General features: G+C 37.5%; 1 protein-coding gene across 5 annotated transcripts in view; it reads left to right on the forward strand.

Annotated features, from left to right (window-relative positions):
• The window catches only part of KMT5B (lysine methyltransferase 5B), a 38,872-nt gene extending 24,682 nt beyond the window's left edge, over window positions 1-14,190 (forward strand). For 4 of the 5 annotated variants that reach the window (XM_044425681.1, XM_044425680.1, XM_044425682.1 and 1 more), the window contains 7 exons: window positions 546-711; window positions 2,198-2,307; window positions 3,741-3,907; window positions 4,218-4,237; window positions 4,348-4,484; window positions 8,266-8,462; window positions 9,650-14,190. In XM_044425681.1, coding sequence (XP_044281616.1) covers window positions 546-711; window positions 2,198-2,307; window positions 3,741-3,907; window positions 4,218-4,237; window positions 4,348-4,484; window positions 8,266-8,462; window positions 9,650-11,124 — 2,272 coding nt within the window. In that variant the 3' untranslated portion in view covers window positions 11,125-14,190. Of the gene's footprint in view, window positions 1-545; window positions 712-2,197; window positions 2,308-3,740; window positions 3,908-4,217; window positions 4,238-4,347; window positions 4,485-8,265; window positions 8,463-9,649 lie in introns of those variants that run through there. The other variant, XM_044425684.1, reaches the window with a different exon arrangement.
• Window positions 14,191-15,962: the final 1,772 nt, after the last annotated feature.

Genomic DNA, 15,962 nt, shown 5'->3' on the forward strand with positions numbered 1-15,962 from the left:
TGCATATATGACATTATAGCCTTGTTGGAAATCTAATTGCTTCAATAATGTAACATGGAAAGTGGCACTAAGTCAGTTCTCCAGGCTGTCTTATGTATTAGTGCAGTCTGTTTGTTCTCTTAAAGGCACACATTTTGTGGGTTAAGTATACGGTTTCAGTGGTTCTTATCCCTGTCACCCAGATGTGTGAGATAGTGCAGTTCATCCTGCCCTTCCTGATAGCATGGTTGACAAAAATCTGCCCAGGCATTACATCTGCCCAGCTGCTCTCCTCTGCTGAATGCAAATTCCGCAAAGAAAAATGGTTTTGTCGCTCCCATTAGTTGATACACTTCCAACTCATAACAGCCAGATGCTTAGTATATGACGTTGCAAATAAATGTATACATGCATTGTAAATAAAGAATCTGTTACATTTGTTTTATGTTCAGAATCCTTTAGGACCTATAAACAGCAACATTAATTTTGTTAACGGAAAGATTCAGAATTATGAAATGTAAATAAAATGTAGTCTGGTTGACTGGACTAGTATCTTGTTCTTTTAGGTTTCGACCAATCAAAGGAAGGCAGGAGGAATTGAAGGAGGTGATTGAGCGTTTTAAAAAAGATGAGCACTTGGAAAAAGCCTTCAAGTCCTTGACGTCAGGTGACTGGGCCCGGCACTATTTTCTTAACAAGAACAAAATGCAGGAAAGGTTGTTCAAGGAACATGTAGGTGTATTTATACTTAATCCAAGTTCAGATTATTAGTATGTGGTTTGCAAGCTATTGTGGATGCTAATTAAATTGGGGTGGGGAAGCTCATCTGTCTTTGCTTTTAGCTTTAGTAAATACTTTAAAGATATTTTTAAAATAGCTTGATGAGAATTAAGAATGAGAAAGCATAACATGAAATGCCAGAGGCTGTCTAAGGCTCAAGGACTAACATGGTAGGGCTGAATATGGAGTAAAAGAAAGAAACAGAAAAGAACAGGAAGTAGGAGAGATACGAAGTAAGAGGAAATAGTTTTTGCTTTTCTCATTTAAACACCCTCATCCTGCCATGAGCTGGTGCATACATAATCTGTTGATGGATTATGTATGCACCAGTAGTCATGTGCATTATGGCCCCTATGAAATAAAATGAAAAACATGTAACTTGAATGTTTAAATGCATCGTTACCTCATCACTATATTGAGACAAGAACTGGGAAGATAAGATGTTTTTACACGTAAGGTTGGGGAATGAAGTTGAAGAATGAAAAAAAAAAAAAACCTGTGAAAGTACTTTAGGAAAATATGGCTTTGGTACTTTTACAGGAAGTATGGAAAGTGTTGAATAATACTGGGCAATTAGAATTATTTGAAGTTTTCTACTTCAATTCCTTTGAGGAACTAATCTAGTTCTCATCCTTGCAGAATATTGTGCATTTGTAAAGGTGGCAGGGCCTTAGAAGTTGAAGGGCTGCCCTTCATAAAAAGAAATACTTTTAAAACTAAATGTACAGCATACTAGAAGTCCTGGATATCTTGAAATAATATCCTCCCTGTGAGAACTGTAAGCAGTTCAAGAATGAGGAACTAATATCTTCAAACTCTTTGATAAAGATTCAGACAAGTCTAGAAAAATCACGGAAGCTGGTTTCTTGAATGCTTCAAAAGTTTATGCTGGACATAGATATTTAACATATTTTTTCCAACATTTGGAATCAAATGTTCACATTTTCCTGAACAGATAATGCTCAGATTCCTAGTAATTAGAACAGTGGTGGAGAACTTGTGGTTCTTCATATGCTGCACTACAGTTCCCATCCCTGACCATTGCCCATGATGTCTGAAGCTTATGAGAATTTAATCCAACAACATAGGGTGGTTGATGTTCTCCACCCTTGAACTAGAAGACAGATATCTGAGACAGAGGTGATCTTATAAGGGCATATGTACTATTTGGCAGGTATATATAGAACTGTCATTCTCCCCCTCCCTTTCTTAGCATGAGGATGAGAGAGAGCAGAGTTAAAGACAATATTAAAGGAGTATTTTATAAAATACATATTTAACCTGTATCTCTTGTTACTGTGCATGCTTGTGAGAGAGGGCAGATACACTAAGTTTTTAACAGGAATGTGTGTACTTGGCTCATTCAAAACAATTTAGAGGAACTGTGTTAAGTTCTTCCTTTAATATAGCAGCTTTTGATAATTTATTTCTGTTGCAGGTATTTATTTATTTACGAATGTTTGCAACTGACAGTGGGTTTGAAATATTGCCATGTAATCGATACTCATCAGAGCAAAACGGAGCCAAAATTGTTGCAACAAAGGAGTGGTAAGTATCTCAGTAATAATAATAAGTCAAATGTTTGTTGGGATCAGTTCCAGAACAGGTTTTGGAGGTTGTGGGGAGGAAGAAAAAACTTGCAGTTCTATGCATTTTTCACATTTATTCACATTACTTTTTTACCCAGCTTTTCTAGGCAGGGGACTCTAAGACTGGGGTGCCACCTTAGAAAAGGTCCTCTTTTCAATTTCTATCTGCTTAACCTCTCATGATAAGGAATGATGAGAAGGGCCTCTGTTGATTATCTTCATTAATAGACAATTTTGCTTGAAAGAATGTAGATAAGTTTGAAGCCCTAAATGGTTCTGGAGCCTAGCACTTTAATTTGTGCCTGGAAATAAAGTGAGAGTCGATGAAACTCTTCTGGTATTAGTGAAATGAGATAATCATTGCTGCAGGCTTCACTTTAGTCTGGAATTTGTTGAATTTTCTGAACATTTTCCAAGAACAACTTGTAATCAAACATGTATCTTACAAAAATATGGATGGTTGGCTAGATCACTTTTTTTTTCAAAACAAAAAAAAAGTACAGCTGGTATACTACTTGAAGTTAGTAAAAGTCCTTTCATGCTTTAAAGGCTATTTGCATCTCTGTAAGCAAAAGTTCAACTGGAAACGCTTCCATTTAGAAAATGAATTTTTTAATTACATGTTCAAACTTACTCAGAAATGGTTGAATACCATCATCATGGTGAGATGCATAACTCACCCACACTATCACAATCTTAACTAGATTTTCACTTTCCTAGCCTTCATCCAACCCATTACTATGCAGAACATTCACTGTCTAACCTGAACCAGATGAAAATGAAAATTAGAGCTCTGTGATGGCTGCATATTGTTGATATCTCAACTCAAATTCCTAGACAGTCTTGCCCAGTGGTTTGATAGACTGAAATAGCTCTTTCCATTGCAGCCTGTGTCATCTGATTTTAATGAAACAGGATCAAAATTAAATGAGTGAGACACCTAAAGTGGAAGAGTATATGAATGTTAAATTGTTCTTCAGTCCTAGTGATACCTGGGTATTTTATCCTTAATAGCTTAGTAGCTGAAGTCTCTGTCTCTGGTTCCCTTGGGGTTTTGTTCCCTAATTTTGCCCACAGACATGTGCACAAACCTCATGAGTGACCATAAACTTATTGGCTGGAAATGCTAGAAGCTGCAACCCAACACATCTAGAGGGTACTAGGTTGGGGGAGGCTGTTGTATCCTTTTAGGTTGAATAGCTGTTCAATTTGACAGATTGTAGCTTAGACTAGATCTAAAGTCAATGTTTACATCTCACTGCAGAAAAGTGAACAGGCCAATGAGGCAGAATACAACTATATATTCCTTGGTTAAAGTATTGTTACATTTTAAAAAGACTGTATTGATAACTTGTTGGTCATTCTTGAACTAATTTTTCCTTAATTTATTAGGAAACGGAATGACAAAATAGAATTACTGGTGGGTTGTATCGCTGAACTCTCTGAGCTAGAAGAGAACATGCTGCTCAGACACGGAGAAAATGACTTTAGTGTCATGTACTCAACACGGAAAAACTGTGCTCAACTATGGCTTGGTCCAGCTGCATTCATCAACCATGGTAAAGAATGAATAAAGGAAATACAAGAAGATTGGCTGTTGAATCAGGAATAATTTTTAATGTATTTCTTGATTTGGATTCTTATTTGTCCTGAACTTAAGTGGAATAATATGAATAGCACTAATATTATTTGAAAGGAAGTTAAGATAATGTATGATATTTTTCTAATTCAGTGTTATGCGTAATGATATAGTTGAGTTTTATAATGGGTGATGAAATCAGTATGAAACCTTACGCTAGGTATCTGTAACTATTCATGTTTCAGGTCTTATCAACAGTTAATTGATTTTATGTTTTGGACCTTTTTCAGATTGCAGACCCAACTGTAAGGTAGGTATTCAGTGTTTTAACTATCCAACCAACCTTTTTCAGTGTATCAGTATACTGAAATTATTTTAATTTAATTAACTCGGTAAAATATACTATTTATTCTTTTACAGTTTGTGTCTACTGGTCGAGATACAGCATGTGTGAAAGCTCTAAGAGACATTGAACCTGGAGAAGAAATTTCTTGTTACTATGGGGATGGGTTTTTTGGAGAAAATAATGAATTCTGTGAATGCTACACATGTGAAAGGTATGTTCTAACAATATAAGCAGTAAACTACAAATACAGTACAGTTTTACAGTACAGCTGAAATGTAAATTGGAAGTGTGTTTGCAGTCAGGAATTAGGAACGTAGAAAGCTGAGTTATACTGCAACAGACCATTTTTCTCCTGTGCAAACCTGGCAAGTGTGAATTACGCAAGGGTTGTTTTATCCCAGCATAACTTGTGTTCACCAGGCTTGCATGGCACAACAACCCCCGATCAGAGACTGCACATTCAAAATAGAGGCTGGATTTGTCCCACACAAGCAACAGCCTTAGCATGGCTAAGTAATTCACGGTGCACTGTTGTATGAGGCAAACTGCTCCATTATTTGTGCATTGTGTAAAGTTGATCAGAATAAATATAAAAGAATATTACCTGTGTATAATACATAGAAAGAGAAATATGGAAGACTACTAAAACAGGGTTGAAATGCTTAATATGAGTTAAGTGGGTTGGATCCAGAAATACTCATGCTGACCCAGTGGAATCAGTGGAACAAATAAGTTAAGACTATAGTTGCATTTACTGCATTAAGTCTGAGTCTAATTCAAGGTGCTGTTTAGAAGCAAAACTAATTTATTTAAATATGCTTTCTAGCACAGATTATGTCCTTTATGCGTATAGATGCATACAGGAATGGGTGAGTTTGCATTGATACCCGAAAAGTAGTAGCTTATTTACACTATATCACAGAAGTGAGTACACCCCTCACATTTTGTAAATATTTTATTATATCTTTTCATGTGACAACCCTGAAGAAATGACACTTTGCTACAATGTAAAGTAGTAAGTATACAGCTTGTATAACAGTGTAAATTTGCTGTCCCCTCAAAATGACTCAACACAGCCATTAATGGCTAAACCACTGGCAACAAAAGTGAGTACACCCCTAAGTGAAACTGTCCAAATTGGGCATTATTAGCCATTTTCCCTCCCTGGTGTCATGTGACTTGTTAGTGTTACAAGGTCTCAGGTGTGAAAGGGGAGCAGGTGTGTTAAATTTGGTGTTATCACTCTCACTCTCTCATACTGGTCACTGGAATTTCAACATGGCACCTCATGGCAAAGAACTCTTTGAGGTTCTGAAAAAAAGAATTGTTGCTCTACATCAGGGGTCTCAAACTCGCGGCCTGCGGGCCAATTGCCAGGACAGGGGGGCATGGGGGAGGGACCCTGTGGCCTTCGAAGCGCTGGCGGTGCCCGGGCCAGCCTCCAGGAGCGACGAGGGATTAGTGGCCCACCACCACCACGGTGGTGGAATACTTGATGCGGCCCAGCCTCACCCAGACTCTACTTCCAGCGACCCCCAGGTAAGTTGAGTTTGAGACCCCTGCTCTACATAAAGATGGCCTAGCCTATAAGAAGACTGCCAAGACCCTGAAACTGAGCTGCAGCACAGTGGCCAAGACCATACAGCAGTTTAACAGGACAGGTTCCACTCAGAACAGGCCTCGCCATGGTCGACCAAAGAAGTTGAGTGCACGTGCTCAGCGTCATATCCAGAGGTTGGATTTGGGAAATAGACATAAGAGTGCTGCCAGCATTGCTGCAGAGGTTGAAGGGGTGGTGGGTCAGCCTGTCAGTGCTCAGATCATATGCCACACACTTCATCAAATTGGTCTGCAGGGCTGTCATCCCAGAAGGAAGCCTCTTCTAAAGATGATGCACTAGAAAGCCCGCAAACAGTTTGCTGAAGACAAGCAGACTAAGGACATGGATTAGTGGAACCATGTCCTGTGGTCTGATGAGACCTAGATAAACTTATTTGGTTCAGATGGTGTCAAGCGTGTGTGGCGACAACCAGGTGAGGAGTACAAAGACAAGTGTGTCTTGCCTACAGTCAGTCATGGCTGTGGGAGTGTCATGGTCTGGGGCTGCATGAGTGCTGCCGGCACTGGGGAGCTACAGTTCATTGAGGGAACCATGAATGCCAACATGTACTGTGGCATACTGAAGCAGAGCATGATCCCCTACCGTCGGAGACTGGGCTGCAGGGCAGTATTCCAACATGATAACGACCCCAAACACACCTCCAAGACGACCAATGTCTTGCTAAAGAAGCTGAGGGTAAAGGTGATGGACTGGCCAAGCATGTCTCCAGACCTAAACCCTATCGAGCATCTGTGGGGCATCCTGAAATGGAAGGTGGAGGAACACAAGGTCTCTAACATCCTCCAGCTCCGTGATGTCATCATGGAGGAGTGGAAGAGGACTCCAGTGGCAACCTGTGAAGCTCTGGTGAACTCCATGCCCAAGAGGGTTAAGGCAGTGCTGGAAAATAATGGTAGCCACACAAAATATTGACACTTTGGGCCCAATTTGGTCAGTTTCACTTAGGGGTGTACTCATTTTTGTTGCCAGCGGTTTAGACAGTAATGGCTGTGTGTGGAGTTATTTTGAGGGGACAGCAAATTTACACTGTTATACAAGCTGTATACTTACTACTTTACATTGTAGCAAAGTGTCATTTCTTCAGGGTTGTCACATGAAAAGATATAAAATATTTACAAAATGTGAGGGGTGTACTCACTTCTGTGATACACTGTATATTTTATATGAAAAATAATTTGGCTACAAGGTCTGAGTTACTGCATTTTTGTTCTGTCGTTTTATAAACCCTTTTATTTTGGAGTAAAAACTAATGAGTTAAGCTTAACAAATTATTGTTATTTTGATATTTGCTTTTTTCATTCTTCAGTTTCTCTTAAGCATCCCAATGGAGGTATTAGGATGTTTATACATCATATTTGCTTTCAAAAATTTAATTAGTGTGAAAGAGGCCCTCTTCCTGGAAGAAGAAATCTTTGAGGAAACAAGCATCTATAACAATCTTTGTGCAGTATCCAACTAGGATACTATGCCATTGATTTAATGCTAATGTAAGCAAAGTAGAGCAACACTAATAACATAAGCTAACACAGTAGGTTTTCTGAGGAAGCTGCTCTGCTGGCTTATGCTGTTGACACTGAAGTAGAGGTTATTCACTCATTACATCAGTTGTGTGAGTGCAGTGATCCCACTGGATACTGCCATATAGTTGCCATAATCAGGCCTGAAAGGGGTGGCTGCCACCACAGGCAGCAGGGAAAACCTCTGACAGCCACCCTCAAGTGTCACAAAGGTATGTTGGGGCAGTCTTCAGCAGCACTTGCAGGCTAGTTCCTTGGCAAGAACGGCAAGGGAATTTTCTGCTCTTGCCAAGTGGATCACTAGTTGTTGGGGTTGACCTATGATGGGTCATGTTGTCTATATTCAAACTATACAAGAACCAATAAAGGGTGAAACAACCCCAGAAACATGCCATGTTTTTTTAGGGTGGCTTATATAGGGTGGGTAGTTTATAGGGTAAATCCAGTCAAGTGTCAGGTAGGTCACAAGGGTAGTTAGAATAAGTGTAATTTGTCATTAGTGCCCTAACAGTAGTTCTGGTTTATATCAAAGAAAAAATACTGCTTTCCTTTTTATGTAAGACAGTAATTTATTGCAAACAGCATGTTAAAGTAGTAGTTCTTTAAAGCAAGGTTTACTTGTAGGAGATACGTTTAAAGGAACAGAAGATAATTTCAGATATTTAATGGAGAATTGATTACATTTTTTACTTTAAGGTAAACCCACCATTTATTATCCTAAAATTGTAATAACCAAAATGCTAACAGGAAATACTTCTTTGAATTCAGTTTTACGTAAACTGAGGTTCAGATTACAACTTTTTAAATGATTTTTGTGCTTGGTGTTACTAATGTACAATTATTTTCTTTTGCAGACGTGGAACTGGTGCTTTTAAATCAAGAGTGGGACTGCCTGCACCTACTCCTGTGATCAACAGCAAATATGGACTCAGAGAAACAGATAAACGTTTAAACAGGCTTAAAAAGCTGGGTGACAGCAGCAAAAATTCAGACAGCCAGTCTGTCAGTTCTAACACTGATGCAGATACCACTCAGGAAAAAGCTAATGCAAGTAAGCAAAATTAGCTAGTATTTTGAAAATGTCCTTTAAAAAACTTTTTTCAATGGTGAATTTGAAATAATGTCTTAAAAGTCACTATTTGGACTTCTTAGAACCTTTTTCCTTCAGAGGCTGATGGTTGGGGTGGATTCATTTGCTCAGAGCCTGTGAAAGTAGAAATTAAGATTGCAGTCCCTATGGTTGCAGGTGTGCTTTGGGATTTAATCGAAGCCTTAACTTTTAATAAAATTGCTAATAATTTGTAGTAAAGGTATTTCCCTCTTGGCTGTAATTATATTTTCAGCTTCATTTAAAATCACAAGATTGATTCTGACTTGGCAAATATTTTAAACTAGCAAGCTATATAAGTAAATAATCTTACATTTTGAGAAATGTCAGTACTCTTAGGTTTTGGGCATTTGTACTCTTAGCTGTGGTCACTTAAATAACCAATCAGTTTTACTTCTATTGTCTGGGAGTAACTTAGCATAACTTGAGTCTTGCATTAGAATCCAATTTTTCATTTGGCTTTATGATGGCACTTCTGAAAAAATTTATAGTTCTTATGCTGAATGCATGTTGATCAAATGGCAGTCAAATTTGTTGAAGCATTTGGATACCATTAATGTAGCCTTTCAGGTATGAAATAAAGGTTATCCTAACCTTGAAAGTTGAATGTAGTTGAGTCTAGTAGCTTGTTTTGTGAATTTTTAAAAACACCACTTTTCATTGAGATTGACAGATCTTCTGTTTTATCCCAGTAAGGAACACATTATGGTACCTGAAAGGTTAGAACATAGCAATTTGCGTAGATGAATAGTACATGGGGATGTTAAAGGCCAGGCTTTTTCTGACTGTAAGACTACCAGCATATGTCATTGGTAGATAACTTTCATTAGGATCCTGAATTACATGAGTAGTTTTCGAATACAAGGCAGAAGACATACACTGAGGTTGCCATTAGAGAGAATTGCCTGGCAATTTAAAGTCATTATTGGACATTTCGATTTGAGTTGGCAATGTTTAAGAATGAGCTGTAGATGGGACTACATTTCTCTGTACTTCAGTGTTTATGCAGTTTATATGTCTCTGCAACAAACAGAACCCCCATTTATGTGAAAAGTTACTGCTGCTTGATAGTCATTAGGGAGGGGAAAAAAGCCTTTAAAATTCTGACTTAATTTCATTTAATGTTACAGCTACCCGCAAATCTTCAATTGGTGTAAAAAAGAACAGCAAAACTAGAACATTAACAAGGCAGTCTATTTCAAGAATTCCAGCTTCATCAAATTCTACCTCATCCAAACTAACTCATCTAAATAATTCCAGGGTACCAAAGAGACTGAAAAAGCCTGCAAAGCCTTTACTTTCAAAGATAAAGTTGCGAAATCAGTGCAAAAGGCCGGAGCAGAAAAATGCATCAAGAAAACTCGAAATGGGAAACTTGGTTCTGAAAGAGCCAAAAATAGTCTTGTATAAAAACTTGCCCATTAAGAAAGAAAAAGAAACAGAGGGACCAATGAAAGTAGCTGTCTCTAGTGGCTGCTTAACAAGGCATGCAGCACGAGAATACAAACTCAATTCAGTGAAAGGTGCTCATGAACCTGGGGAAGTATCACCCTGTACATATATAACAAGGAGGTCAATGAGAACACGAATGAATCTGAAGGAGACCTCTGATTTAAAGCTTGAACCAAATATGCTGAATAGCTATAAAAACAGTTTGACCGGCATGCGAACCAATAGCTTGGAGCCACAGTCTCATATAATAGATGAGAGTGAGCAGGCTCTTGTAACATCACATAAAGGGGAGGGGAGGTGCCAAAAGAGTGACAGGGTTGTGGCCAAAAAGAAATCACGACAAGGAAGACTGGTGAAGCCATCTGTGAAAATGGAGGAAACTGATTCTGCACATAACTTGCCTGGCAAAGACCAAGTGCCAGATTTGATTAGTTCACGTTCAGACCTAGGAGAGATGAACAATGTAGTGGATTCAGCCATTGGATATAAAGACTGTATTCCTACATCTGGTGGTTGCTCTATTGTAACTTCGGACGCTTTCAAAGTAAAGGACCGTTTTAGAACTGCAAAAAGCAAAAAGAAACGGCGAATCACAAGGTATGATGCACAGCTAATTCTGGAAAACAGCTCTGGGATTCCCAAACTGACTTTGCGGAGGCGACATGATAGCAGCAGCAAGTCACATGACCAAGAAAATGATGGCATGAATTCTTCAAAAATAAGCATCAAACTAAGTAAAGACCATGAAAAAGATAATAACTTATATGTAGCAAAGCTTAATAATGGGTTTAACTCAGGATCAAGTAGTAGTTCCACAAAATTAAAAATACAGCTAAAACGAGAAGAAGAGAACAGGGGAACATATCCTGATGACCTCCATGAGAATGGAGTGTGCTGTAGTGATCCACTTTCTCTCTTAAAGTCTCAAATGGAAGTGGATGATTATAGCCAATATGAAGAAGAAACTGTAGATGACTCTTCATCTGCAGAGGAAGAAGAGGAGGAGGAGGAGGAATATGAGGATGACTTTGAAGATGATTTTATTCCTTTGCCTCCAGCTAAGCGTTTAAGGCTTATAGTTGGCAAGGATTCAATAGACATTGACATTTCTTCCAGGAGGAGAGAAGATCAGTCTTTAAGGCTCAATGCATAAGCTTACAGGTCTTAAACTGAATAAGATGTCCATTTTTTAAAACAAAATTCCAGTCAATTATTCCTCAGCTGATGAACTTTCTGAAAATGTTAGTGGAAGCACTTCTTTATTGTTTATTCACTTATATCAACATAATATTGTAGAAAGTGTACAGCATACTGACTCCTTAAGTCATTTGTGCAGATTTTTATTGTACTTTTTAATAGCCTTCATGTGCAATTCTGAGTTAGAGAAAATGCTCTATTGTAAAATAAAGGCTCAAGCAAAATTACAAAAATGCCATCAGATTTTTCCATGCAGGATAATTAAATCATAATAATGTGGCTACACAGTAATTTTTAATCTGTAAGAGCATTATTTTGCTCTTATATCTGACTAAACAATCTAAAATTTAAAAATTATATTAGCGGCCTATTTTCTAGTATGTTAATATCACCAGCAATGAACTACAGCTTTTTGGTTTATTTGCTAGATGTTTTTCCCCTGAAGTCTGTCAGTTTTAACACTGTATGCTGTCCCCAGACGTACTGTTTGTGGCCTTTGTTATAGTAGCAAACCGTTGGTTTGAAGTCAAATTGATTTCTTAAAAAAAAGGTGTTGACAGTTTGCTGACTTTTAGTACATTATATGTACAAGGGTAGCAGTATGCAGATACAAGTTTGGATATGGTGTATTTATTTCTTGTTATGTAAATTAAAACACCTTGTATTTAACACTTTTTCGATACTTTTAGATAAAATTGTTCTTTGCAAGAATGATTGGTGCTTATTTTTTCAAGAACTTGCTGTGAAACAATGTGATTACAACAGGCAACATTTATCCAATGAACTGCAGCTATCCTAATTGGATCCTCATAGTTTTCTGTTGCACTTGTAAAATGCTACAAGGAATTTAAAGAAACCTATTCACTTTAACTTATGATAGTTTTATGAAATTTAAAAGAAAAACCTAAGTCACAGCTTTTGTTCTGTGGTAATCTATAAAAATGTTTGTCTTTTGAGATCCAGTGTAAAGGACTGAAAAATGTATATGTTGTAAATATTTGTGTGTTGTGAGAAATTTTGTCATAAAAAAATTGATAACTCACCAGAAGGGTTTTTAAGTTTAGAAATACATACATGCCAATAAATAGGAAATTATAAACCTAGTTTTAAACTCTGACCAGTGGACTTTTTTTTTTACTTTTGTTTAGCTTGCATTTTGAGATTTCAGGAATTTCTGTGTGCACTTTTTTTTAAAAAAAAAAAAAAAGAAACTTCATATTTTTTAGAGCTAGAGTGAGAAATAACTGGTGAAGAAGAAATTAAGGCTATAAAATTAGTCCATTATTTGAACATGCATCTCAAATGTTTTAGTTAAACATATAATCAGGGCTATTCATCTTTTGCAATTCTGTGCACAGAATTTTATTAGAGGATACAGAATTCCTGAGAATGTTTAGCTTGCTTTCCATAAGTTTCTAGTCACATGATAATAGTTATATGTTTACAGGCAATTTTTCCCAAGCTGTAGATCCGTGTGGGCAAATTGGGCCCTCTGTTGAAATGAATGAGGAAGCTCTTATAGATGGGGAAATGATTTTCCCATATTAAGCCTCCTGTAACCACAAGCAGTTGATGAATTGGACAAGTGTCAGTAGAAAGCTGTAATGGATAATAACTGGAGCATTTATATGGCTATCTGCCCTTTCTCTTTACCTCCAGTCATATTACCTTTCCCCTACACTTGTAATTTTCATTATTACCTATTTCCGTCATTCTTTCAATACAACTCCTTGCAAAAAGTCCAAGTTCTGCATATGTTCTATCAGCTCTAAAAGTATCTAAATTAACAACTTTGCACACAGCAAATAGATTCATATGATATTTGGGTGTAGTATCAGTTTTTCTGTCAAATAGCAGTTTCCTCCAAGCAGAATTTTCATTTGTGACTGATCCCTTATGCTGCCATGTAATTGTTGGACCCACAGTATAGCTACTGCTTGTGCTTCCACAAGGAGCCAAAGCTGATGCTAGGGGAGGCCACAGCTTGGGCTTCTTGTGTTGTTCTGCCGGCATTTTGAGGAGTAGCACTACAGCATCCGTGCTGCTGAGGTAGCATAAGGACCAGTCTGTTTTTCTTGGCAGTAGATGAAGATTGCAGAGGAGGTTACTGGTTAAGTGTTTAACCTTTTGGAGGCATGGGCACAAACATGGAGTCTGCTCGACTCTCACCTGCAGAGCTACGGAAGCTGCACAATATATTCTTGTGAAGCACAATTGTCCAGAAGGGCTACATCCTGAGAGTCCTCCCTTCTTTCTACATGCCACAAATGAATTAGCAGCACCCCTTTCAGAATTAATAATAACCCTTGGCTGATTTGTGCCACTTCAAAGGTCATACTTTTAAATATCATTAAATGGACAAAACTGTGTTTAATCCTAGTCCGAGAAGAATAGAGAAAGTGTAATTTCAGGTTTCCTAAAATTAACCTTAAGCAGCTCCTCTGTGTTAGAAGTGGAGTTGGTTTGATAATGTCAACGTACGTTTCATGCAAAGCTTCCAAAATTCCAGTTGCAAAATTTGGACTTTGTTTTGATAATTGAGATTTTTGTCATTTGAGTTAGTGACAAGGCCTGTATTGCTGGATTTTAAAATTTAAAATTATGTACATTTCAGTTATTTTATTTCAGTGTTTCAGTTCTGGTAAAACTAGAGATAATGGAACTGAAATTATTTTCTGGCATTCTTTTTTCCAACTTGCATTGTCACAAACATATTCCAAATGCAATAAATATAATTGAGTTATTTCTGTAATATTGATGACGGGTAAATATCTTTAATATTGATGATGTTAACTTTCTTCAGTTTTGCAGTAAGCTGTTGGTATTAAATATCTCTAACCCTTGCTCCGAGCTGTATCCAGTATATAAAATGGAAACTTCAAAATGTATTACAAGAGAATTAGTGTACACAGTGATCAATTTTTATTTGTGCCAAAATGGATTTGAAATAAATGGGACCAAAGGGGAAAATTTAGAATTTTAAACTCATTAAATACTGAGCTGGCTCTGAACAAGTTCTTAACCTGATTTAATCTTTTCTGTCATTATGTTTATCTATGTGGAAATTCAGATTTGCTTGTAAAGTACAGAACTGCATTCGCTAGTTTTCAATATGAAACTCTGCGCAATGATTCTTGTGAAGATAACCCTGTTAAGTGCAGTATTGTTGGTGGAAAATCTGAACAGCATGCTTCCTTTAATTTATCTTGATAGCTTAGATTGCAGGAAAAAAACCTACATGAAGTAAATGGTAATCTTTTTATACACGGCAATTGTGACAGGGAGTTATGTTATATGTCACAAAAACTTCCCAACTGACATTTTAAATGAAGCTGCATAAAATCAGGGGAAGTGCAACTGTAAAAATGAGTTAGTTTGGGGAGGGGGATAGAATTCCCAATTTTGAACTATTTCTTTATATTCCATTTCACTTGGATTTCAGTTTATGAGTGACTCAGTTCAAGCATAACAAACCATCATATTATTTGTAAGTAGGAATTCTAGGCTTGTGCATTTCTCACCTTTCTCTCATATACAAGATGTGTAGGAGATGTCAAGCTTTCATTCTTTGTTAGGAATAATAGATACTTTTTATATATTCCTGTGGCTGATTGTGAAGTCTGAACTCCAGAAATGGTAGTTCAAGTGAGAGTCTTTTACAGCAGAAGCAGCCCTCATTGGCATAGTTATTTTCATGGGTGTTTTATTTGGATATTCTGCCTTATTAGTAAACTCTGGTTTTGAATAAACAACTTGCTATGTTCATCTACAACTCCCATTGGTTCTAGCAGGCATAGTCAGTGGTCAGAGATACTGGGAATTGTAGGCCAAAACATCCAGAGGGCCACAAGTTGCACACCATGGTGTATTCTTGAACAGGAATGCAAGTTTTAAATGTTTTCCCCTCCTAAGCTCCTCTGGAAGTCCTTTTGGTTGAAAGAGGGTTAAAATGTCTTTCATAAATAAAAAGTATTTTATTAAGTCTGTCTCTTATCAGTCACCAGAGGATCTCAGTGCAGCATTTTAACCTCCCAGTCAGCCTGTGAGGCAGGTAGGGCAAGCATGAATTGCCTAGGGCCACTTGGCCTGCAGTGTAACTAAGGAGGGCAGGCAAAGTGGAACTTGATTTTCCAAAATCAGAGCCTGTTGCTGTTCTCTCCCTTTGAATTGAGATTAGGGGTGTATGGACTTTCTATTCTGTATTCCATGGATTGTTAGGCACCTTTCATTTGGCTTCTGCTTATTTGATGGGATTAGATTTTGTGCAAATGTGTTTCCATGCATTTGCTTAATTTCGCACTTTTGAAACCATGCAAATTCCTCCCCCAGTCTTAACATCCTCTCCCCCAAAATGCACATTTCCATGCTTTAGTCTGTGGGGCAAAATGTGTATTATTGGGGGGTTTTTAGTATTTTTTATAACTAAGTTTCCATAAAGATGGAAAAGAAAAAAGTAAATTTGGTCTGCTGCAGTATCCATGGGCTAGATTCATAGAAATTTGAATCCATTGCTGATTTCTCTGACATCTCTGGTTGCAGTGCTGCTGATAAGAGGGCATCCTCTATGTTAATCAGGAAACTGCAAGGATGGCCTCATACATAGCGTGTGCATCTATCTAAACATGCATGTATAGGTACATGCATACACAATCTCCTCTGTGAATGCTCTTGAAAGGCTACAATTCTTCCTGTATGACAGAGTTTCCTAAACCTCATAGTATTTTTCTAGGTTAAAATTGAGTTACACTTAATGCCTAAGCTGACATACATGTAATATGTGTTCTCAGTAAGCTT

Source organism: Varanus komodoensis, unplaced genomic scaffold (assembly GCF_004798865.1).
Source record: "Varanus komodoensis strain SLA01 unplaced genomic scaffold, ASM479886v1 scaffold16, whole genome shotgun sequence".
NCBI classification, from domain to species: Eukaryota; Metazoa; Chordata; class Lepidosauria; order Squamata; family Varanidae; genus Varanus; species Varanus komodoensis.